Source organism: Athene noctua, chromosome 2, assembly GCF_965140245.1.
Source record: "Athene noctua chromosome 2, bAthNoc1.hap1.1, whole genome shotgun sequence".
NCBI classification, from domain to species: domain Eukaryota; kingdom Metazoa; phylum Chordata; class Aves; order Strigiformes; family Strigidae; genus Athene; species Athene noctua.
The window spans coordinates 52782476-52807056 of NC_134038.1; the positions used below are offsets into that span (position 1 = coordinate 52782476).

Sequence of the window (24581 nt, forward strand, 5' to 3'; positions counted from 1 at the left end):
ACTGAATTATATATGTCATGAATCAGGGATATGAATGTCACTTTGTTTTACTGTGGGTTACTGTTCCTGAGTTGTAAATATGGAATCTTCATATATATCAGTGTTTTAGCATGTCATATATTAAACCTTGGCTTACTAGAAATAAAATATTTTCTACTTTCCTGTTACTTGCTTCATAATTTTAATTTTTTTTTTTCCCCAAGTACTCATCTGCTGCAGAGTGAGGTTGTGATGCCTCACAGTTTTCACTGTTGCTTAGAAGATTTTAAACTACATCAGTTGAAATTATATTAATTCATACGTTCAACAGTCGTCATTACTGTAGACACTATGGATAGCTATATCTACATTAAAAAATCTCCATAACCTTTTCTTTCTTTGAAAGCTGCTTTTAATTGTGGTGGGCGTCAGTCAGGCTTAAAATGGGCTAAAACTTATAGTAGACAGTGTCAGATAGAGAGTGTTAGTTTTAATAGCATTTCTGGATAGGAAAGCCTTAAAGGAAATAAATCTCTTTCACTCTTGCATAGAAGAGGAACCACTTTTCCAAGCCTGTGGTGAAATTCTTTCCATCTCTGCAAAGAGTTGGATTTGTTGTTGCTTATTGCATAGTAAGGCATAGAAGGACTTTCAAGCTTTGCATATAGTTTGTATGAATTCAGCAGTTTGGGAATTTCACCTAACTGTTCTGATTTTAGTCTATCATTTTTAAAGTCTTAATTTTAGCCTTGCAGGAAGATTTTGGAATATCTCATCAAGAAGGTGAAGTAGCGTACAGAAACTTGTTAATAACAGAATTTCTTCTCTCCCCCTCTGCCTTCTTGGGGAAGTTATCAGAAATTTAACAGACTCTTAAGTGGCTGTGTTTTGCTGTTGTTGAAGAACTCTGCTACTGAATACTATCATAACTTTGTAGGCCTACTAGAACTAAAATGTCACAGAATTGAATTCTATCCCATAACACTCTGCTGGTGTGATAGTCTTGAAAGTCTAAAGCGAACCTTCATACTTGCTAAACCTGTAATTCTAACTTTATTCCCTTTTTGTATTGAAAATATTTCAAGCATTTAAAAAAATTGCACATTCAGAAAAAAGTTGCACATTTATCTCTCCTTCTCCTTCAGTTTCATCTTACATATGCTGGAGAGTTTAAAGAAACAAATCTAGGAAAATAATGTGACTTCTGTGTTTAAAGGAAGTAGTGCAGTGTTTTAGCATATAATGCTTTCTACAGCTGTAATCTTATTGATTGTAAACTAGGAAATATGGTTGGTTGTTTGTTATTGAACTTTACCTATAACACAGATTTCACAGTATTAGCCGACAACACTTTGCAGCCCTTCCTAGCTTGTTCTACTCTGCATTCTGATGGAGCTGGTGCTGTGCCTGCTTAATTAACCACATTCTCACTGCGCAATAGCCCTGGTGTGCAAAATAAGGTGGCTTCTTTTACTCAAGACAGCAAGCCCCTTTCTGTAGGAAACTGACTCTGTTATTTGATTGTCTGAAAGCAGTATTGATGTTTAATTTGATCATGGTTTGGAGAGGTCTTTGGTTTCTACCCTCCTTGGTCTTTTGGAGAGGCTTTTGTAGATGTGAAAATAAGCATGTGAAACAAACAAAAAAGATGTGTCCATCTTGCTCAGTTCATGTGTTGGAGAGGTTTTTTTCTCATATAACCTGATGCAGTTAGAGATGCTTTACGTCTCTCTACATCAGTTGTCAGGCCAAGAATATCACATCAAATACTAAAGGAATTTGAAGGCAGTAATTTGTATTTGTTTACCTGACTTCTTAGAATCATGACAAAGAGAAATCTGTGGTATTTTTAGAAAACATGTAATATAAGAACACTGGTTTCAGGGCAAACTTCTTGTGTGTGTAACTCGTAATAACTTTGTTGGAAGTTACACAATTTCTGTAGAGTTCACTTCATTGCTGCTACTTGCTGCATAAGTGCCTGAGTAAATATTTATGGGATGGAAGCCAATGGGAGTGTTGTAACCATGGAAAGCAAAGATTTTTTTAATGGTTATTAAAAAAAATAGTTGTATTAGTATTTGGTAGAAATCCTTTTTTCTGGAGGTCTTCTACCATAGTTTTGTACTTTACCCTTTACAATAAATGATGCAAGTTTTTCAATTAAATGTGTTTAAATCTTAAAGTATAATAAATACAGAAATTTTAAAAATCTGATTATGTTCCTGTTAGGTTATTCACATTTTGGAGCAGAAAATCCAGGGGTTATGTTTTAGGAAGATTGTATTCTATTTTTTTCATAACCTTGCTTTTAAACAACTCTTAAAATAAGACTTTTAAAATGTTGTTACAGGTATTTAGCTGTCTCTGCAGAAAATTCCAATGATAACAGAACAGGCTCCAGTGTGGACAAAAGTGTGGTATGTCTCACCAGTTTTCATCTTTGTTGAATCCTAGTAAAGAATCTGTTGCATATATGGGGATAAAGAGAGTTCCAAATGTCTCAGATTATTTTAGTGTTTGGAATATGGGAAATCAGTGCATAAATTTTAACTGTTTAGTATCGCCTGCGTATTAAAGTTATTGGAAAAACAGAATTTTAGTTCTTCATTTAAGATTTGTTTTCCTGAATTGGGATAAAATAGGTGAAACTGCATACTATTTTTGTGGAACTGGATTCACAGTTTTTATATTTAGAAATAATTAGTGTTTCTGCAGTGGTTTTGGAGTGCCTTGTTGATCCCAGGCATACGCTGGCTTTGTGTCAACCATGGAGTCTGGACGTGAGTGTGATGGGAAGCTTTTGGGCTTTCCAGCAACCTGCCAGTTTAACTCTGGAGCTGGATTTCCTCTGAAATAAGTGGGAGGTGGCAAGATCATGTACCAAGCTTGGGTATTCTGCTCCTTCCCAAGGGTGTCCCACAAGCTATTGGGAACTGGAGCACTGAGGATCTGCATTTATAGAGCAGTTCACCTAGCAAGTTTTCAGGAATTCTTTCAGTTACTACTTCCCGAGCTTCTTGGCAGTCAGGTTTCCAGGAAGGGTACACAGAGGTGTTGGAAACAAGGCCTGCTTGGATTCTGTGTAAGTTCTGTTGTAAATCAAGCTATTCCCTTGGAATGGTTTGGTATTTTACGAATTAGAAAACATGGTCAAAAAGTTGATAATTGAAAGAAATCTTCTTGTCTTTGACTATGATTTACTTTACTAGTTTTTTGTTCTGTGATGTTTTCTTTACAGAGTAGAAGTGAAGCAGCTGTAGATGTATGTTCCCTTTTCTCTTAAACTTGCAATAGAAGGGTTTTGATAATAGATGGTGTTATCCAGAGAAAATTTGTAAAGGGCAGGGGAACTGATTATGTACTTAATTGGGCTAACTGAATTTACTAAGCATTGAAATGTCTTGTTTTCTTTATGTATGTTGATGTGTACCATAAATTTTGTTTTCCTCACAAGCGTTGGGTTGCTGATATAGTAAAGTTAAAAACAGAGACAGACTTTCAAATAATTGTTGGTACTTAAAGCTGTGTGCTGGCCTTTGGTTGACTTTGAAGATAGTTACTGTATGGACTTGGCATAATTAGTGGGTTACAGGCACATGCATGTAGTTAACCCTCAAGAGTCCTGTCTGTAATTGTCAGGTGTCTTTGAATATCTTGTGATTTTAACAGTTCTGGGAGGTAAAGCTCTGGAAAGGTATGAGTGATATAGAGAGGTTTAAAAAAATGTTAAGTCTTTACTACAAGGTGTTTTTACCCCACAGTTCTTTCTCAGCTGTTTTTCTTTCATTACATGCTGCAATGAAAACGGTAATGTTGACACATGGTTAGCAAATTAATTAGTTCTGGAAGTATAACACATTACCTGGTCTGTCTGTGTTTTGGCCCAGTAGTGAGTGTCTTCTGGGAGGGACCAAGTGCCAGAAATTTCCAAGAAATTGTGTTTTGCAAGTGTGTAAAACTTCACAGAATTAGTCTATGGAGTTGGACAAAAATGGAATTTAGTGTCCTTTCACTGAATTTCAAACCTCTTTGAAGAATTGATTATTTACTTTGGTTTACTGCTACCATATCCAGTGGTAAGCAGGTTCAGATATTAAGAAAGAGGAGATTAACAGATTCTTTTGCACTGGGTCTTCAGTTTTCTTGATGGTTCAGGGTGCAGAACCAGACACGTTATGTTGTGGTGATTAAAAAAAAAAAAAAAGTATGGCAGGTCCAGAGGGATTTTTCTTGGCTTCTCTGCTGTGGGCTGGCTTTTCCATAGTCCTTTCCTCCCCTGCCTTCTGCTCAAAATGGAAACTGAGAAAAAACTGAAACACGAAGGAATGCTTTTATAATGAGTTAATTGTAACTCAGGATTTTCATAAGGTATTATTTAGTCTATCAGATAGTGCAAAACTTCTCTGGAAGCCTGTTGTCTCATACTAATGTAATCAGATTGCTCAGCAAGCTTAGATAGGCCCCTTGGGGTACACCACTATAAAGACATCCAGAGACAGAAAGAAGAGACAACAGAGGTCCGAACTAGTAGGAGTCAGTACAGAAACGGGTCATTTGCCAGATGTCTTTTTGGACCTGTTCCTTATCTATCCCATTTAGTTCTTCTATGCAGCCTGTCTGGAAGCGCTCAAAAATGAATAACCAAGAAATGGAAGACCAATTATAGTGAAATTTCTTTACCCTTTATTTTTGTGCATTAGCTGTGGTCCCTTTTTACTAAAGTGAGAGCTAGCCTTTAAATAGTCTTGCTTCTTGCTTTATTTCTTGGTAGTTCATACCAAGGAGATAAATGTGTGGTGTACTGTTCCTCCTTCCTTTTTCTTCAAAGTTAAGATTTAGAGGCCATCTCTGTGGTTTTTTACTATACACTTTGTCTCATCCACATGGTGTTATGTTGTATGTCACACCAGTAATTGGTTTTCCAGAACTGTTCTAAGTGCTGAGAATTCTATTTGTTCCAGATTTTCTTGCTCTCTCAGGGCTTGCGATAGATAGTGGTAAATACATAGAATAAAGTGGTGAATATATAAAATACATAGTTTCTGGTTAGTCCCCAGTGTCCTTTTCCTCTGAAAACTTCAGAGCAGCTTAAGAACATGGAAGAAAGAAAAAGGAGAAAATGAGAAAGGATCTCCAGTTCTTGAGAGCACCTGAATGCTTTATACTTTATTTCCTACTACAATGGGAAGGAGAACAGATTGAAAGTAGAAAGTAAGAAAAATGCCTGCCTGGAAGTGGGCAAAAATAATCTCGCCTATAACTTTAATATGGATAAGGCATGCTATAATTTGTCTCCAAACTGAAATCTTGGTTTAGGAATTTATAGAGGGCAGTCCTTGTTGAGAACACTTATTGGTGCTCTCAAGAAAGAATGGAGACAAGTGTGATTTGTCTCCTCTTCATCTTATTAAGCAATTCTAGTTTCTCTAAGCATATTTCTTGGGGAAAGGAAAAGAGGAAGAGGCAGATGTAGGAGGAACTGTTCTGTTGCTGCTCTTTCTGGGATGATTGTGCCTGAGTCGTCAGGCAATTGTCAGATTTTGATGTTAAAACAAGGAACAAGAAAGCAAGGGGTCAGAATCACTTGAATATGTGGCTTTAAAGAGAGTCCAGATAAGGACTGTAATTCTTCTCTATGCAGTTTTGAGTGTTCAGGGAAATGTGGGAAAGCTAAATAAGGCAAAAATCTTGACAAGATCAGTAAAAATATTTAAGAGTGAATCAGCACGGGGTTGCCTTAATGAGCTTCCTTGAAGTTGACACCATCTTGTTGTTAATAAGGGTTTTGCTGATGTTGGAGTGGGATTATTATGTCCGTAATGAGATCCAGTATCATGAAAAGAATGAATTTCTGAATTTATTTTGCTGGCAAACAGTACATGCTATACAGTCGTGTTCTGTAGTAACATCTGAAGTTTGTTAATATTTTCAAACCTTAGTACAAGTGCTAGCTGTAAAAATGATCTCTGACTAAATAGATGTTAGGAGCATCTTTGCTCCATTGCTAATAATTGACAAGCCTGGTTTTGCTTCCTGAACTTGTTGAGAGCTCGAAGGTGCGTTGCAAAGTACATGTGGTGGTTCATGCTAGAAAAAGAAATTTTGAGACTAAGTAAAATGATTTCTTACACTGATTCTAAAGATACTTAAAAGAAGGAGGATCTGACTTAGCTTAGCCTTGTGAATTTTCATGAAACCATTCAAAACCCTAAAATTTTTTGTGTGTACAAATGACAAAACTGCATAATATTAAAGTTGTTTCTTGTAATTAACTTGTTTAGATTTTTGGGGGGTGGAGGGGGGATCACATTTAAATAAGCCAAAAATCTAGTGTTTAGATGTAATTAAGGTGTGATGCAACATAAGCAGCACTGAATATTCTGAAATACTTTTTTTGAAGTTTTTAAATTTAATGCGTGTTCTTTCATGTACAAATATATATTTAAAGCTGGAAAATATGCAGAAGATGATCTATGAGTTGGAAGAACAACTACATAATGAAATGCAGTTGAAAGATGAAATGGAGCAAAAGTGCAGGTGAGACTTTGAACTTTAATTGTTTACATAATTTAAATGCATCTAACACTTCAGTTCTGTATTATTGTTTAGGGATTACCAGAATAACATGAAGAATAGTACTGTAGTTCTCCAAGAGAGTTCCAGGCACAGGTTTAAGTCATTCTAAAGAATATTTATGGTTTTCTTGAATATAGTGTGAAGAAAATGTTTTGATTTCATTGGCACTCATGTAACACATTCTTTCTGAACACTTGAATGTTTGAGTTTACTTGTTATCTCTGAATTCAGGTGTTTTATTGGAGTGAGGTACACAATGGTTATGCTGACTTTTTTTTTAAACATAAAATACTGTATATACAGCATATATTGGATTATTAAAATTAACTGGTTTCTAAATACATGGTAGTTGTTGGAAAACCATGTTCTTTTTTTCCAGTGACTGATGGATAAGAACAGCTATTTGCTTTCTAAAGTTTTGTTTCTACCATGTTGAAGTAGCAGCTACATGAGAATTTGCCTGTTTCTACACTTCTGAACAAAGAGTTGGGATTCTTCTTTTCTGATAATCAGAAATTTTTACTCGGATTCATGCGAACTAAATTCCCCTAAATATGGCACCTAAAGTTTTGCATATATAATTTGCAGCAAAGTTGATAAGTACTTAATATACTTAATGTATTTTACAAATTATTTCCAATGATTGATTGTTTTCTTCCATTTCAGGTGTTTTTTACAAAATAGCATTAGCCAAACTATAAATACTCACTTTAGTAACAGTGCCAAATTATTTCACTAGAAAACGCTTATGTATAATGTATTATCCTCAAATATTACTTAAATGAGTTTGGTTTATTTTTAGATCTTCAAACATAAAGCTAGACAAGATAATGAAAGAACTGGATGAAGAGGTAATTTTTTTCCTCACTGAAGCCTTCTTAGTTGGGTAAAGAACGTGGATAGTACTTTCATGATTTAAGATATTTCTTCTGTGACTAAAATAAATTGTTCTGAGTTTAAATTTGAGACCAAACCATCCCATTTTAATATGTAGCACTGGGAGATACATTTTTATTTGTACACATTTTCAAAAACTTTTTCCTCTTGCAAGCCATGCTGAATTCTGTTTCCTCTGCTAAATGTTTTGCCTGCTCTTGCTTATCTCAATTTCTCTGAAGTTTCGCAAAATCAGTTATACTAAAAATTCATATACAGATGATTTTCTGTTGAGTCCTTATGTTGTCTCTTAAGTTATTTACACATAATCATGTTAACGATGACTTCTCTAATAATTTCACAAATTTGTCATGTATAAGTTAAAAAAGCCATCTTTTCAAAAACCTTTTTAAGAAAGCCAGAAACTCATTAATTGGAAATGATGCATCCATTTCCTTGATTAATTAGTTGCAGAGATACTGGTTGAGGGATCATTCCTTAAAATATAAATAGAAAATACCAATGCTTTTAATTTTAGGGAAATCAAAGAAAGAACTTGGAATCAACAGTGTCTCAGATTGAGAAGGAAAAGATGGTATTACAACATAAGATAAATGACTACCAAAGAAAAATTGAACAAGAGAATGAAAAAAGACGGAATGTAGAAAATGAAGGTATGCTGTATTGTTCAAACATTGACACTGATGATGTAAATTAGGTGCTTTGGGGAATAATTTAATACCTTAATGCCTTAAGTGCTATGCAAAAAGGGATTTTTTCAAATAATGGGCACAAATTTTGAATTAATTGTTATTTGAACACAATACTTCTGTCTTATTTTCAAATTCTGTTCTCTAAACTATGAATTGTTGTTCTACCAGCACAGAATTTGACCTAAAAATGTAAGAAGAGAAATTCAACAGAAGACCTATTATATACCAAGGATTTGCTTGACTCTGTATGTGTAAAACAAACAAACAAAAAACAACAACAAAAACAAAAAACCCCACAAAAACCCAAGAGCCCCAAACAAACCAAAACAAAAAACCAAATCCCAGAATCTAAGGATTTTTTTAATCTGATGTATTAATAGTGTAATTTCTCTTTAGTGTCCACGCTAAAAGATCAGATGGAAGACTTGAAAAAAATCAGCCAGCATTCACAAATTACAAATGAGAAGATAACACAATTACAAAAACAAGTATGTTGCTTCTGTTCATTGTCTTTGTTATTTCTTAGATTTGAGAAGCAGTATCAAGCATTCAGATATAACAAAACTGGTCCCAGTAATTTTTATACTTTAGAATCTTGTCTGTTTTATTTTAACAGCTAGAAGAAGCAAATGATTTGCTGAGGACAGAATCGGATACAGCAGCAAGACTGAGAAAGGGTAACACAGAAATGAGCAAGTCATTAAGTCAGGTAGAATCACTGAATAGAGAACTGCAAGAAAGGTGTAGAGTTCTAGAAAGCACAAAACTGCAGGTGGAGAAAGATTATTACCAACTGCAAGCAGCTTTGGAGTCGGAAAGAAGGGACAGAAGTCATGGATCTGAAATGATTGGAGAACTACAGGGTAATTTTTCTGCATTTATACTTTACCAAAAAAATTGTGATAACTCTACTTTATTAAATACAGTTATGTAAAGAGAGGAAGCCAAACCTGCACAGTGATTGTGACTTAATAGAACAATTTCTAAAGATTTGAATGTTGTTTCCTGACTATGTCTGAGCAGCTCTTGGGAGGGAGAGTATCAAAATCAAAGTGTGGGAAACACTGATTGTAGGGGCTGCCCTGCTAAAAAATATGAAAAGCTGATACAGTGCCAGGGAAGACACAACACTGTCTTGCTGCCTTGGTTCAGCAGCTAAGTTGATGTACCCTGCACTTCTTTAATTGGTGAAGAAAACCATTTTGGTTTTAAATTGCATTTGTTTTCTTTATGATGATTCTGTGTTACGTTAGAACCAGCATGAAGAACATAGTAAGGGATGCAGATGTGGAATCCTTTTTTTCAGGATGCTTGGAGCTTTTTGCCTTTTGTACTCCTGATTCTTCATACTAGAAACTATTCAGATACATTAGTTCATAACTCTGCCTATGCTAATGGATCCTGCCTTTTAATTTCTCATTTTAAACCATCTGTCTGTAGTATTGAAAATAATTTTCCATGAGACACAGTCTTTTCTTGAGGATTTTTTCGGTGGTTTTGATTTTGTTTTTTTAAGGTAAGCTTTGCTAGCACAAAGAACTCCCAAGAATCAAGTTGCCTATTTACTGTGCTTCAAATATAATATATCAGTTTCAGCTGAATGATTGTAAAGTTCCTCGGAAATGACTGAATGTAGTTTCATCCAGCCTGTTGTTAATTGAAAGCAGGATGTACAAATGGCACGAGAAGACTGTCTGTGTACTTCAAAATGTGTTTTTGACCACATCTAACTCAGCAGCCTACAGGAAAAGGTTCTTTTTCTGTAGGCTCTATGGTTAAGGTGCTTTGCTGGTATATACCTAAGTAGTGTTATGTAATTCAAATAGAATCACAGAATTATCTAGGTTGGAAAAGACCTTGAACATCATCCAGTCCAACCATTAACCTAACACTGACAGTTCCCAACTACACCATATCCCTCAGCGCTATGTCAACATGATTCTTAAACACCTTCAGGGATGGGGACTCCACCACCTCCCTGGGCAGCCCATTCCAACACCCAACAATCTGTTCTGTAGAGAAATGCTTCCTAATATCCAGTCTAAACCTTCCCTGGTGCAATTTGAGACATTCCCTCTTGTCTTATCGCTTGTTTCTTGGTTAAAGAGGCTCATCCCCAGCTCTCTGCAACCTCCTTTCAGGTAGCTGCAGAGGGCGATGAGGTCTCCCCTCAGCCTCCTCTTGTCCAGACTAAACACCCCCAGTTTGCTCAGCCTCTCCCCGTACAACCTGTGCTCCAGACCTTTCACCAGCTTCGTTGCCCTTCTCTGGACACGCTCGAGTCATTCAATGTCCTTTGTGTAGTGAGGGGCCCAAAACTGAACACAGGAATCGAGGTGCAGCCTCACCAGTGCTGAGTACAGGAGTAAGATCCCTTCCCTGTCCCTACTGGCCACGCTATTGCTGACACAATCCAGGATGCCATTGGCCTTCTTGGCCACCTGAGCACACTGCTGGCTCCTGTTCGTCCGGCTGTCAGTCAATGCCCCCATGTCCCTCTCTGACTGGCAGCTCTCCAGCCACTCCTCCCCAAGCCTGTAGCGCTGCTGGGGGTTGTTGTGGCCCAAGGGCCGCCCCTGGCATTTGGCCTTATTGAAACTCCTCCAGTTGGCCTCAGCCCATGGCTCCAGCCTGTCCAGGTCTCTCTGCAGAGCCTCCCACCCAACCTGGTGTCATTTGCAAACTGACTGAGGGTGCCCTTGATCCCCTTGTCTAGATCATCAATAAAGATGTTAATCAGGAGTGACCCCAAAACTGAGCCCTGGGGGACACCACTTGTGACCAGCCGCCAACTGGATTTAACTCTGTTCACCACAACTCATACAGCTCATACAGCTGGTTTTAGAAGCACCTTTAAAATGAATGAGAAGAGCATAAGATTTAGGAGGACTTTATCTTCTTCCATCTCATAGTTTTACATATTGCCAGGATCTCTCTTTAGTTCACAGTTAAGTGAAGTGGGCTGTACTGTAGACAGCTGTATTTGAATTGCCAGACCCAATACATAGGTATATTTCTGTATGCTCTATTTAAGTTATTAAGTGTAATACAGTGTAATCAAAGATTTAAAAAAAAAAAAAGTATTTATTTTAAAGGAGCTAATTCAAATTCCACAGTCTAGAAATAGACATTACTACTTTGGCATGTTGATACGTATACACACAGATGCTAGTACTACTACTATGGCTTTGGAGGAGACCTTATTGTGGGCCTCCAGTACTTAAAAGAGGGCTTATCAGAAAGACAGAGGCTTTTTACCAGGGCCTGTAGTGACAGGACAAGGGACAGTGGTTTTAACTGTAAGACAGTAGATTTACATTAGTTAAAAAGGAAGAAATTGTTTTCAAGGCTGGTGAGACACTGGAAGAGGTTGCCCAGAGAGGCTGGGGATGCTACCTCTCTGGAAGTGTTCAAGGACAGGTTGGATGGGGCTTTGAGCAATCTGATCTAGTGGAAAGTGTGCCTGCCCTTGGCAGGGGGGTTGGAACTAGACAGTCTTTAAAGTCCCTTCCAACTCAAGCTATTCTGTGATTCTACTTACTATTTAGTGTAAACTTCCAATGCCACACAAGGGTTTTGTGGTAGATGCTGTGGGGGACAGGGGATAGTTCTTTATCCATGGCAGAGCATTTGAGTCACAGTTAGGTGAATACCTATTGTATTAGTGCTTGTAGATCCATTTGAGACTGTCTTTCTGTGTAATATGCCTTATGTACATGCTAGTGTAGTTAACATCAGAAAAGGTGCTTGTTGCATAGCACAGCAAAACTTGGATTAGTTGGAAGAAATTTAGTATATTAGATATTGGGAGTTATAGAAGGCAGGTAGCAAGTTTTGCATGTGATTGTTTTTTGTGAATTGTTACTAATGGCATGCATAGAGTGGCTAAAAAGATTAGTTTCCTTTACAGTGTACAACCTTTGCATATCTGAAAAATTTCAAGGTTTAAATATTTTAGGAGCCCAGAAATCGGTGGAAAAGTTGAAAAGCTTATTGATTTAAATTGAGTAACTAATATTGAAGGATATTTAATTTCTTATGGCAGTTCGGATTACAACTTTACAAGAAGAAGTAAAAAACGTTAAAAACAGTCTCGAAAGAGTGGAAGCAGAAAGAAAACAAGCACAGGATATGCTTAATCATTCAGAAAAGGTATGGTAAAATGATGTTGAGGCTAAGGTTCTTTGTCAGCTCTTGACTGTATTTTCAAACAGTATTTATTGACATTGCTAAATCCTGTGTTCTTGCCCTAAATCAGTCCTGTTAAAATGATTAACTGAATAGTGCAAATTTACAGTCTTATCAGGATGGTAGGTCTCAGAGTTCGCAGGTAGTTCTTACTTGTAGATTTGAATGTAAAATTCTCATTTGTCATTCACTATCACTGATTCAAGGATCCAACCCTTCTGCCAGTAGCAAGTAATTTTTGTTCGGTCCATCTAACTCACTGCAGAGACTTGCCTCCTGAAAATCTACAAATTGAACTTTTTAAAACCCTGAAATTCAAATTTGTTTTTACTGGTTTTTAATTTGACTGGATGAGTGCCAGACCTTTTGATCAACTTTGGAGCTGAACTGTTTCAATTTTTGTCCTTCCTCCCTTCCTAAAGAATGGTAGCAGCATGTTCCCCTAACATTTCTAATTCCTGACCCAAGATGGAGAAACAAGTAAAGAAGAGTAAAAGGAAATCCTGCATGCTCTTTCCAGATAGGCTACATAGTTAACTTTGTTTGGAAGGCAAGTAAAGACTTGCTGTGCTGTCTGGTCTATCCAAATAAACCAGAGAGATAGGACTACCTATGAGGGAAGCTGTAATCAGTTATAGTTCTCATTTGGTGTTAAGGTGAAACAGCAATCCAAAGACGAGTCTCTGTCTCTCAAAGCTCATCTCCAGTGCTTGTTTCATGAGTTACTGTTAATGGCTGGCAATCCCAACAGTGAAATAACAGAATTGCATCCAGGTAACAATAATTAGATTCCTCTGTACTCTAGTGTTGGTGGTGGATTAGTTGTATATTTCCAATTTAGGTGTCTACTAATCATTCAAACTGAGAAGTTTCCATTTACCTTAAGAATTTATAGACTACTGAAAAAGGTTAATGAATTTTCCTCCAGAGTACTGAGTACAGTTTTTGTCTGTTACCATTCTTTATTAAGCATGGAAAATAACATTATTTCTTTTTAACAGAAAGTTAACACTTTTTTAAAAAAGGGAAGAAAGGAAATGTGACTCGCTCAGATGTTATGGAAATATTATAGAAATTTGGTAACTTTTTGCTTATCTCTAGGAAAAGAATAATTTAGAGATAGATTTGAACTACAAACTCAAATCATTACAAGACCGGTTAGAACAGGAAGTAAATGAACACAAAGTGACTAAAGCTCGATTAACTGACAAACATCAGTCAATAGAGGAGGCAAGATCAGTTGCAATGTGTGGTAAGTGTTTCATACAAGTTTCAGGTAAATACATAATAAAAGATATTTTGATCATCATGTCTTAATACACAATATCTTATAATGTAGTAGTCTTGTATAAGTGTTTAATCCCTTGTATGAATGCACATCAAAATCTTAAAACATGAAAACTACACATTTTAAATTACTTTCTCTGACCATGGTACTTGTACCATAAAAATTGCATTCTTTCTTAATATTTTGAGTATCTTGCTGTGTTCGCAGTTCAAAACTTTGGCTTCTGAAATGCTACTGAATCTTGACATTCTGGCTAATGCTAAATGGAATTGAAAGAAAGCATTATCTAGACAGATGTCTTGGAGCACTTATTCCTGTGTAACTGTATTAAAAATACCGATGTATTAGGGTTGTCTGAAGTGGTGAAGTTTCTTTTATAGATACATATTCATGAATCAGAGGTGTGTCTTGATATCTTAAATACATCACATTTTCTTCGTAAAGGTAATCGGTACCTAAATGTTTAGTTTGTACCTTTCCAGAATGCTAACATGAATGATAGCATTTCTTTTCTTTTGCTCTACTATCCATTTACAGAAATGAAACTTTGCCTTTGTTTCATAATTACTACTTTAAGAATCTGCCTTTTTATTTCTTTCACTATTTATCTTTTGGTTGTCATGATAATATTCCAGTGCTTTGAATGCAAATTGGAATTATATTTCTTTTTTAGTGTTTCTTGTAGCAATGCCAGGAAGCTTTTACTCAGTAATCAGTCCATCTTAACAGCAGAAGAGCTTAAATAGCTGAAAAAAGGGTCTGAAAAATATTAGGATATTTAAGACTGTGTTTACAGAAGCATTCTTGCAGATGCTACATATTAATTTTTATTGTTTTTCTTTCCTTAATCTTATTTAGAAATGGAAAAAAAAGTGAAGGAAGAAAGGGCAGCCAGAGAAAAGGCAGAAAATCGTATAGTTCAAGCTGAAAAACAGTGTTCCATGCTGGACTTTGACCTCAAGCAATCTCAGCAGAAACTGGAACACCTTCTTGAGCAAAAGGAGAGACTGGAAGAGGAAGTAAGTAAAACATTCACCACTAATAATTTGCTGTGTAAATAAAAAACTATAGTTGCACTGAGAAATAGAAAATTAAATTCACTTACACTGAGTTCCTTGTGTAATACATCTCTCAGTAGAACTTAAGGCAGTTGTTCCTTAAATAGTGTTAAGTAATTTCCGCTTCTTTCGTAGCTCTTGGATATTTTATGTATTTGACCCTTCAATTAATATAATGCATTTTTTTTGTGTACCCTCTTCTATTTTTAAAGGAAAAACTTGCTTATAAATTTGACTGTGTAGCCTTGATTGATTTGGATGGTTTGCATTCTCCAGAAAAGCATTTGGTCAAGGAAATGCAATTAGAATACTCAGTGTTAAAACTAGGTACTAAGAATAATAATTTCATCCTTACTTGTTCTTTGCAGGACACTTGGAATGAAAGTTATAACACCTTTCTTAGGGGGTCACAACTTGTGTAAATTAGTTTTTATATAGCCGGTAGGCTCCAATTTTTTCTAGGGTGAGAATATCTGAAATCTGCAGAGAGGTTTGCAGGACCTTTCAGCAGACAATTTGGGTTTCTTCCATTGTTGCCTTTAAATAAGATAAAACACATTTGGAACTTTGAAATAAGCTAACTATGGGGAAGCTTTATCATCATGCAGTGTCAGATCAGTATGTTCTGTAAGGGCAACATCTTTCTATAAGATTATTGCACTGAAGTGTTTGGAGATCTAGGGTTATTTTTATGTATTGTACAACATGTAGCATCAAGGTAATGGTGTTTGATTTAAAATAATCCATACATAAAACACTTTCAACCACATGCAATTAGTTATTCAGCAAACGCTCTTAAATTGAAATATTTCTCACTTAGGTAAGGAATCTAACACTTAAGGTAGAACAAGAGACGAACAAGCGCATAATGGCACAGAATGACTTAAAGGCACAAGCTTTTGAAGCAGATAACTTGAAGGGTTCTGAGAAGCAGCTGAAACAGGAAATCAATACGTTGTTGGAAGCAAAGAGATTACTGGAATTTGAGTTGGCTCAACTTGCTAAGTAAGTAAAAATCTGAAGTAAGATGGAAAAAGTTGCTTAATTATACGTGTACTGTTTTGCCTGTTCCTATTAGTGAAAAGTTCTCTGGTGCATAGGCATTTTTTCCGAAACTAAAAGAATATTTTTAGCTGCGTGTTATGATTTCTGTATGTAGCTTTCAGTGTTGGAATATTTTTGTTATGAGCTATGATGCAGAACTAATTTTGGCTCATCATTCTATGTCAAGGCATATATATATATATATATATATATGTATGAGACAATCAGTTTAACTGCATGGGAGTCAATAGCTTTTTTCCCCCCTTTACCAGATTCTTTTTCTTAAGTTTTCAGTCAGCTTAAGAAATGTTTTTTCATTAATTAGGCTTCTATCATATCTTCCTTCAGCTGACTTAACATTTCTCCATTTAGAGTACTCACTGTCTTCTAAATTGCTTACTGAAACAACCATCAGGGTAGAATAAGGAGTATAATCAAATCAGAATTTTAGGATACAGCGAACTGTTGGTCTTTGTGAAATAATATGTGTGCAAATGTGAGATCTTTGTAGGATGCTGATCTGGTTAGAAACAGTCATTAGTTAGTAGGTGACTTTTTACATGTTTTCCTTTTTTATTTCTTTAAAGACAGTACAGAGGAAATGAAGGTCAAATGCGTGAGCTTCAGGATCAGCTTGAGGCTGAGCAGTATTTTTCGGTAAGACTTGCGAAGAATTGTGAGTACTATGTTTTGACATTAAATCATTGAACAGCAAATAGTTTGACATATTAATTTTTTTAAAATGTAAATAACCTGTAATAAATCAGCAATTCACAAAATCCTGCTTGAAATACAAAGTGAACAAAAAAATTAACATTAGATAGTCTATCTGGTATGTTGCTTTGTAGTTATTTGTCAAATCTTATGTATTAAAATGAGTAACTCTTACCTGAATTGCTAATCAGAGTAGTTCCTGTCTTGAGGTTGGGAAAGAGGTAGTTTTCTGACATAATTGTGAACTTTGTAGAGAGATCAAAATCTTCATACATACTGGAATATAGTTCATGCTATTGATCTACCATAAGTATATTTAAGAGCCATAGATCCAGTAGCATTCTGCACATATTCCTCATCCATCTAAAAAGATACTTTCTCTGTACCCGAGTCCCTGAAGATCCTTATTTGGTACTTCAGGTAGCCAAAATGTTTACTGCATAGGTTTAGTTTAGTCTGTTTCATTTCTGGGAAAAGAAACAATAGCATGAGATGTTCTATGAACTTTGCATACATTTGTGACTATGGACAGTTTCATTTCACTTAGGGAAGTGCTTTTTAAATTCAGTTCTTCCTTGGAGGGGCAATAAAAATATTTGTGTTTTACTAAACTGTGTATGATTGTAATTTCATTATGTGTTACAGATTCTTGTGCATTTTTCAGTAACATACTACTAATAAGAAGATCCAGAGTATTGTTTTATTCTTAGGTTTTTTTTTTCACTAGCATCTAGTTCAAATAGGACATTTCCTCATTCAGTCTGAATATTTAGCAGAAGTACTTTACTGTATAAGATCAAATTTTAACTTTCAGAATATGTTGTTAATAACAATATAGTTAGTAAGAACAGAAGTAATTCACATAAATTCTCGGATCAGTTAAGACAAAGTCAGTCTATACACAAAAACAGTCTAAGAGAAAAGATACATGGATTAAAAAAAAATGCAATGGGTGAAAGTATAGGACAGTATTAGGCTTTTTTGACTAACGTTTTGAGACAGTGATGCTACAAGAGAATTCAGTTTTGTCCTGTTGTCTGCAAGAGACCTGCTCAGCTATGTCCCAGTGCCTTCCTTCCCTTTTGTCATCAGGTGTGATTGTACAACTGTGTAGGAAACCAGACTAGAAAATTGAAAACTAAAGTGGTTGCATCTGTTCCCTACACGAGGGAGACTGGAAAGGAGCGTCTCAGATAGGCAGGAAGGAGGAAATTCCATTAAAGACAGTACTGCATGTGTTGGGTTTGAAAGATTCAAACCAATTAAGAATTTCACAGTGGAATTTGAGTAATTTTTTTTTTTTGTGCTTTCTTTTACAGACACTTTACAAAACTCAGGTTAAGGAACTGAAAGAAGAAATTGATGAAAAGAATAAAGAAACTCAAAGAAAAATGCAGGAATTGCAAAATGAAAAGTATGTCCACTGTGTTTCTCAAATAAACATAAGTTTTTCCATATGGTCTCACTCATGAATTTGAATCGGATTTAAAATGTTTCATTTCTTCAGAAAAAAGACAGGTCTCTCAGTTGTTCAGTAACTCCTTATAACATGGCACATACATAGGATGTTACCTATGGTGACTGACAAAGCCAGATATGGTTATTCTTATTTGCTTTGGACTCCTATTTGTAATGTCTGGAAGAAGAGTGATGGCTTCTGAAAATTTAGGAAGATGCAAAATTTTGAAAAAAGCATTCCAATTTGTGGTAATCATCTTACTTGTGTAATATCTTTTTTTATTTGACTGTATGATCCTGATAATTACTTGGTATATTTCTATAGCCAATAAAATAGTTTGAGAAAAAGATAATGAAAGTACTTTGAATTGTAAGTTTAGTATGCTTCTGATTACAGCAAATCCAATTAATCCAACTGTGGTTAATTGCGATGTACTATTTTCTAAGTTAGCAAAAAGATGTTTAAGCTTTTTTTTTCCCAGTTTATTTATTTATTCTGAAGGAGGAGATTGCAGCCTTATGCATGAAGCAGAGGTTCTCTCTTCTAAAGTCTGGGTCTGTTGTTCTACTTGAGCATCAACACTTCAAAACAATCTAGAGGGAGGAGGTTGTGTACAGTGTTCCTGATGCATTTCAGTGAGCTAAGAAAGCGAGAAAGAAAAGGTGCTGTCCTAATAAATACAGTGTAGGAGGAAAATACCTGTTGATGCAAAGTTGTTCAGGAGTAGTATCCAACTTGAAAAAAAGGGGGGAGAAGGTAGGAGAGACTTCCTTTATTCCTCTTCTGTTTTTTCCTTTTTCTCTTTTCTTACATTTATAGATTCATCTTACTCTATTCCCTCACTGCTCTCCACAGTCTTTCATGTTCATCATAAACGTTTTTCACTTGGATACAACTATGGGAATTGTGATAACTCTTGAGTACACTTCAACAGTTACCTTTTTACAGTAGAGGCCTGTATCCACTACAGGTGTACCAAATCAGTGGACCCCACAGTAATACATATTTCATTGCGTAAATATTTTTATTTTGTAGTGCAAGAAGGGCATCTGTCATGAGCCTGTGCTACAGTAATGTATTGCCACTTCTATTTCAGCATGTTGTGGGCTGTGTCACGTGTTCCTGGGACATCTTACTCGTGGGTGCTAGACTGGCCGCTGTGCTTTATGTGGGTTTCTTTGCAGGCAAATACATAAGAGCTCTCCCTGTACTCCAAGCAACAGCAAGGAAGTTGGGCTTTTATGCTGAACTGATTAGAAGTTGTGTGTATATTAATGTGATAATTTGCATCTAAGTTAATGCTCCCTGCCTCTCAAACTGTAGATAGAATTTGCAAGTGTTTCTGCTAAAGGTTGTGTAGACATAGAACCACTGTATGCTTTCAGAAACGGTATTGTTCAAAACCAGTCTTGAACACACATCTTCATGAGCAGTAATCTTGTGTGAAGAGGTAGCTAATACTGATACGGTTAAGTATCTTTTGATGGACCACACTGTACATACAATTTAATTTTACTTTTTATTCCTCAAAGGCAGGAGAATTTGTCATATGGTTTACTAAGGGTTGGTGTTTCATGGGTGATTGATATTTTAATTGAATTGTAGTAAGCTTGCTGCTGTAGCTTGTGTGGTCCATTGAAAGATACAAGTGTACAGATTGTGGTTTTGTAAAGCTTGTTTTTCTTAGACTAAGATAATGACAGTTAGCTGAGTGTATCATTTGGGTTTGTTTTCTGGAAAACTTCAAATGTTTTGTATAGGAGAACAAAATCTTAATGTCCTCTTTACAGAGAAACACTCACTACCCAGTTGGATTTAGCTGAAACCAAGGCTGAGTCAGAACGGTTGGCACGAGCACTCCTTGAAGAACAGTATTTTGAACTAAGTCAGGAAAGCAAAAAAGCAGCATCAAGACACAGGCAAGAAATGACTGATAAGGACAGCATCATAAGAAGGGTAAGTTACTCTGCTGTAATTAATACCTATATGTATCTTCCAGAAGGAAACAGAAATGTATGTTTTTATTTTAATTTAAAAAGTTTTGTTGTGACTGTAAGTGATAACTATTTAAGTATCTATGTTTTGGGCTCAGTTGGAACCTTAAATATTTAAATCCCATCATATGAACTCCCAAAGAAATGCAGACTTGATGATTCTGAGGTGAAGCCAGAATGAAAGTCAAGTGAATGTCTGTAATTCAGTTGAGTCTTTTGTGATTGTTCCTTGTCATTGCCCAATCTATTATTTAAATCTTGTAAATTTGTGGAGCTGTGTATTAGAGATTGTTATTACAAAGTAACTTAGTCTTTTAAAAAAAATACTTGAAAGTCTTGAGTTGCTTCCTACTGGTAAACTGTTAAAAAAACCCTGACAGAACAACCCTCAAACTGTAATTTTTGAAGGTAATTTACAGCGTAGCTCTTAGGTATTAGTATCAAGTTAATAAATGTATTAACTGGGGAGTTTCAAATAGCAAACCATATATACCATAGTTATTTTATCATTATTGTTTTCTCCCATTTAGCATCAGCTTGTGCAGATATTCTTAAGAATCCTGGGGGTGTAAAACTTCAGTAAAATTCTGGGTGTAACCGAACCCATATTGGTTGCTCAAAGCTTTCTTTTAGCACTACTGTGGATATTATATCTCTGTGTAAAGATAGTGGAAGTAGTGCTTGTTACGCATGTTTTGTTTTATAAGCTTGATATCTCCAGGATGCCACTGTTTCGTAAGAAGCATTCAGAAGACTGTCTCTCTGTGGCATTGAAGGAATACCTTCTTGCCAATATGTTGTTGGTTTCAAATATTCTGGTAATTTTGTCAGACAGTTCAATACACAATCATTTTTCTAGGCTTCAAACAAAACCTTTTTTTCAGGAATGCAGTTATGTCTGGTTTTAATACGTATTTGTTAAGTGGTTAGCAAAGTGATCCTGACTCTGGCAGCTAACATATTCAAAGTGTAATGGTTTCCCTTTCCTTTTTTTTTTTTTTTTTTTGCGAACATATGTACATATTTTCCTATGTATGCTTTGACTTAGACCAAATGTAGTTTTATTTTTACGCTGACTTATACCTCTTTTTATGGTATATGACAACTATTTAGCAGCGGCTGCCACGAATCTGCTCTAGCCTTGAATGCTGGAGTTATGTCATCTATCAGCTGCTTTTCTGTCTGGATTCAGGGCATCAGGCTTCTAGGTACTGCTACTTCCAAAGTACTACAAATTAACTGAAAATTGACACATTCAATAACTGACAATCTTAATTTTGCTTAAATTGAGTTTTTAATTATATACTACAGTGTTGTCAGTTCTGCAAAGATCATTTAAGAAAAAAAAAATCTTTCTGGGACAGGTTTATTTTGATCCTTCTGGTCAATCAAGACAGCTTAGAAGAAAAGTACCATTTTAAAAAAACTTGGGTTTGAAAGGTAAACAGATTTTTTTGTATATAATCTGAGGAAGGCATTCCAAGTAAATGGCTGTTACAGATTTAAGGGTATTTTAAATAATGGTATTATAAATATTTTTGGAATTTATGGCATGTTTTTTATTTAAAATGTGTTTGTTTTCATTTAGCTGGAAGAAACTAATAACACATTAACCAAAGATGTTGATTTAATAACAAAGGAAAATTCAGAGATCAGTGAAAAAATTAAGAAACAGGAGGAAGGTATGTTATGTCTGGAGTTTTAATTCATCTGTTATGAAGCACAGTTGACTTTGAAGCATATGTGGCAAAATGGAAAATGAGAGAAGACGCTGCTATTTATCTTGCCTATTATTTTGGGCTTGATGAAAAATAATACAAGTCATTGTTTTAATTTTGAAAAGATATCTTTCATGTAAATTGCACCCATTTTTAGAAAGGGTAGAAAGGAGGACTCTGGGAACTACTGACCTGTCAGCCTCACCTCTGTGCCTGGGAAGGTGATGGAACAGATCCTTCTAGGAGCTGTGCTAAGGCACATGGAGGACAGGGAGGTGATTCGAGACAGCCAGCATGGCTTCACCAAGGGCAAGTCCTGCCTGACCAAGCTAGGGACCTTCTGTGATGGAGTGACTGCATCAGTGGGCAAGGGATGAGCTACAGATGTCATCTGTCTGGACTTCTGTAAGGCCTTTGACATGGTCCCCCACAACATCCTTCTCTGTAAATTGGAGAGAGATGTATTTGATGGATGTTCGGTGGATGTGAAATAGGTTGGATTGTCACATCCACAGGGTAGTGGTCAACGGCTTGATGTCCAGATGGATATCAGTGATGAGTGGTGTCCCTCAGGGGTCTGTACTGGGACCAGTACTGCTTAATACCTTCATCAGTGATAGAGACATCAAACCCATGGGATTGAGTGCACCCTCAGCACATTTGCAAACCACACCACATAGCTTGGTGTTGTTGACACTCCTGAAGGATGGGATGGCATCCAGAGGGACCTGGACAAGCTCAAGAAGTGGGCCTGTGTGAATCTCATGAGGTTCAACAAGGCTGAGTGCAAGGTCCTGCACATGGGTTGTAGCAATCCTCAATATCAGTATGGACTAGAGAAGGAACAGATGGGAGAGCAGCCCTGCTGAGAAGGACTTGGGGATGCTGGTGGATGAAAAAGCTGGACACAAGCTGGCAGTGTGTGCTTGCAGCCCAAAAAGTCAACCATATCCTGGGCTGTGTCAAGAGAAGTGTGGCTGGCAGGTTGAGGGAGGTCATTCTCCCCTTCTACTCCATGCTCATGAAACTCCACCTGGGTACTGTGTCCAGCTCCAGGGTCCACAGTACAAGAAAGACGTGGACCTGTTGGAGTGAGTCCAGAGGAGGCCACAAAGATGATCAGAAGGCTGGAACACCTCCCCTATGAAGACAGGCTGAGAGAGATGGGGCTGTTCAGCCTGCAGAAGAGAAGGCTCCAGGGAGACGTTATTGCAGCCTTCCAGTACTTACAGGAAAGATGGGGACAAACATTTTAGCAGGGCCTGTTGAGATAGGACAAGGGTAATGGTTTTAAATTAAAAGAGGTCAGTTTCAGACTAGATATAACGAAGAAATTTTTTACAATGAGGGTGGTGAAACATTGGAACAGATTGCCCAGAGGTGGCAGATGCCCCCTCCCGGGAAACATTCAAGGTCAGGTGGTATGGGGCTCTGAGAAACCTGATCTAGTTGAAGATGTCCCTCCTTATTGCAGGGGACTGGACTTAGATGACCAGTTGAATTTAGATGACCTTTAAAGGTCCCTTTCAACTCAGACTGTTCTATGTCTGTAAATTGTCACTCCTTCTACTGTATTGCTTCCATTTCTATGCACTGCCTTTATTGTTGAAAACAATTAAAACCTTAGCTGTAGCAGGTAGGAAAAAGTGAGTTTCTGCTCGCACTGCTTCTTCACTTGTTTTAAAACAAGTTAGTGCCAAGTTTCTGGAGACATAGTCAGGAATGCCTGTCCAGTACATCTCATCCATATATTGTCTGTCTAACCCCCTTCTCCCAGCCATGCCCTTGTGTGTATGGAAGTTATTAAAGAAAAGTATTTCACTGATTTCTTACTGCACACAATGTATTTATTAAAGTTTTTGTTTCTATCTCCAGTATTTACAGTAGATCAGTATCAGTATTTCAATTTCCTTAAGATCTCAGATTCAGAATCTTGAGTTGTGATCTCATGCATATCAGTGGAGTAGCATTCTATTTACACGCATTCTCACTATATGGGATGTTAGTTTATGCAGTTTACTTCTGTGGTTTTGCATTTGACTAAGCATAAAATTGGAATGCATGCTTTAATATCTGTTGATTGTGAGAGTAAAGGCCTTATTGGTTATGTTGCCAGTGTTGTTGCAAACACTATGTAGGCAGGAAGGCATGCTAAAATATCTTCCTTTAGTTCTGCTTTTCCATCATAGCAGGGATTGGGTGAGTAAGCAGTTGTCAGTATTTTTTAGTTTATGGAGTTTGTTACTTTCAAATACTTGAAAATTGTTCTTCAACTCTTTGTAGTCTTGATGAAGAGATCCTTATCAGTGAGATGTATATTTCTAGAAACTTCGGGAGAATAGACTGGTAGAATTGAGTAACTGGTGTGGGAAAGGGGGCGGGGGGGAATGTAACAGAGTCATTCCTTGTTTAAAGAAACCCTTTCACCCCATGTTTTCTATATGCCTGATTTGAGAATCTCTTCTGAATGTGAATCCAGTCACATCAGTCTTCTTCTGTGTGAGGACTGACTTAATTTTTGGTGCTGCAGAAATACTTTTGGTAGTGCAAAGAAAGTGGGGCAACAGTCATTGCCAGGAAACAAAAATACATATTTTGGCTTTAGTGTTTCATCTTGGTGCCTTTCTCATATATCCTTCTGGTAATTTTCTGTCATTACTGAAGCACTAAACTGGTAACCTTTATCACTGCAAAGTGTATTTTGCACATTAAGTGACATGAGTTAAAAAAAAAAAAAAGTTATGCAGTTGTAGAAGTGATTAAGCTTCGAAATATTTACCTTGTCCTAAAATCCCTCAAAGCTGAATATTGTTTTAACAGAATACAAAACGAAAAAAGAGGAGGAAATCAATAATATTAGAATGCATTATGAGAAGAGCATTAACACTGAAAGAACTCTGAAGACACAGGTATAACTTTTTATGCAATTTAATAACAATAATTACTTTGCATATCAAATATTTTCAGTTTC

General features: G+C 36.3%; 1 protein-coding gene across 3 annotated transcripts in view; it reads left to right on the plus strand.

Annotated features, from left to right (window-relative positions):
* The window catches only part of ROCK1 (Rho associated coiled-coil containing protein kinase 1), a 92690-nt gene that overhangs the window by 44549 nt on the left and 23560 nt on the right, over positions 1–24581 (plus strand). For all 3 annotated transcript variants that reach the window (XM_074899115.1, XM_074899116.1, XM_074899114.1), the window contains exons 11-25: positions 2333–2399; positions 6431–6519; positions 7361–7409; positions 7973–8108; positions 8544–8635; positions 8764–9010; positions 12193–12299; positions 13437–13587; positions 14482–14642; positions 15502–15686; positions 16313–16382; positions 17759–17853; positions 19689–19854; positions 21481–21574; positions 24431–24519. In XM_074899115.1, the coding sequence (XP_074755216.1) occupies positions 2333–2399; positions 6431–6519; positions 7361–7409; positions 7973–8108; positions 8544–8635; positions 8764–9010; positions 12193–12299; positions 13437–13587; positions 14482–14642; positions 15502–15686; positions 16313–16382; positions 17759–17853; positions 19689–19854; positions 21481–21574; positions 24431–24519 (1798 nt within the window). The remainder of the gene's footprint in view (positions 1–2332; positions 2400–6430; positions 6520–7360; positions 7410–7972; positions 8109–8543; positions 8636–8763; positions 9011–12192; positions 12300–13436; positions 13588–14481; positions 14643–15501; positions 15687–16312; positions 16383–17758; positions 17854–19688; positions 19855–21480; positions 21575–24430; positions 24520–24581) is intronic.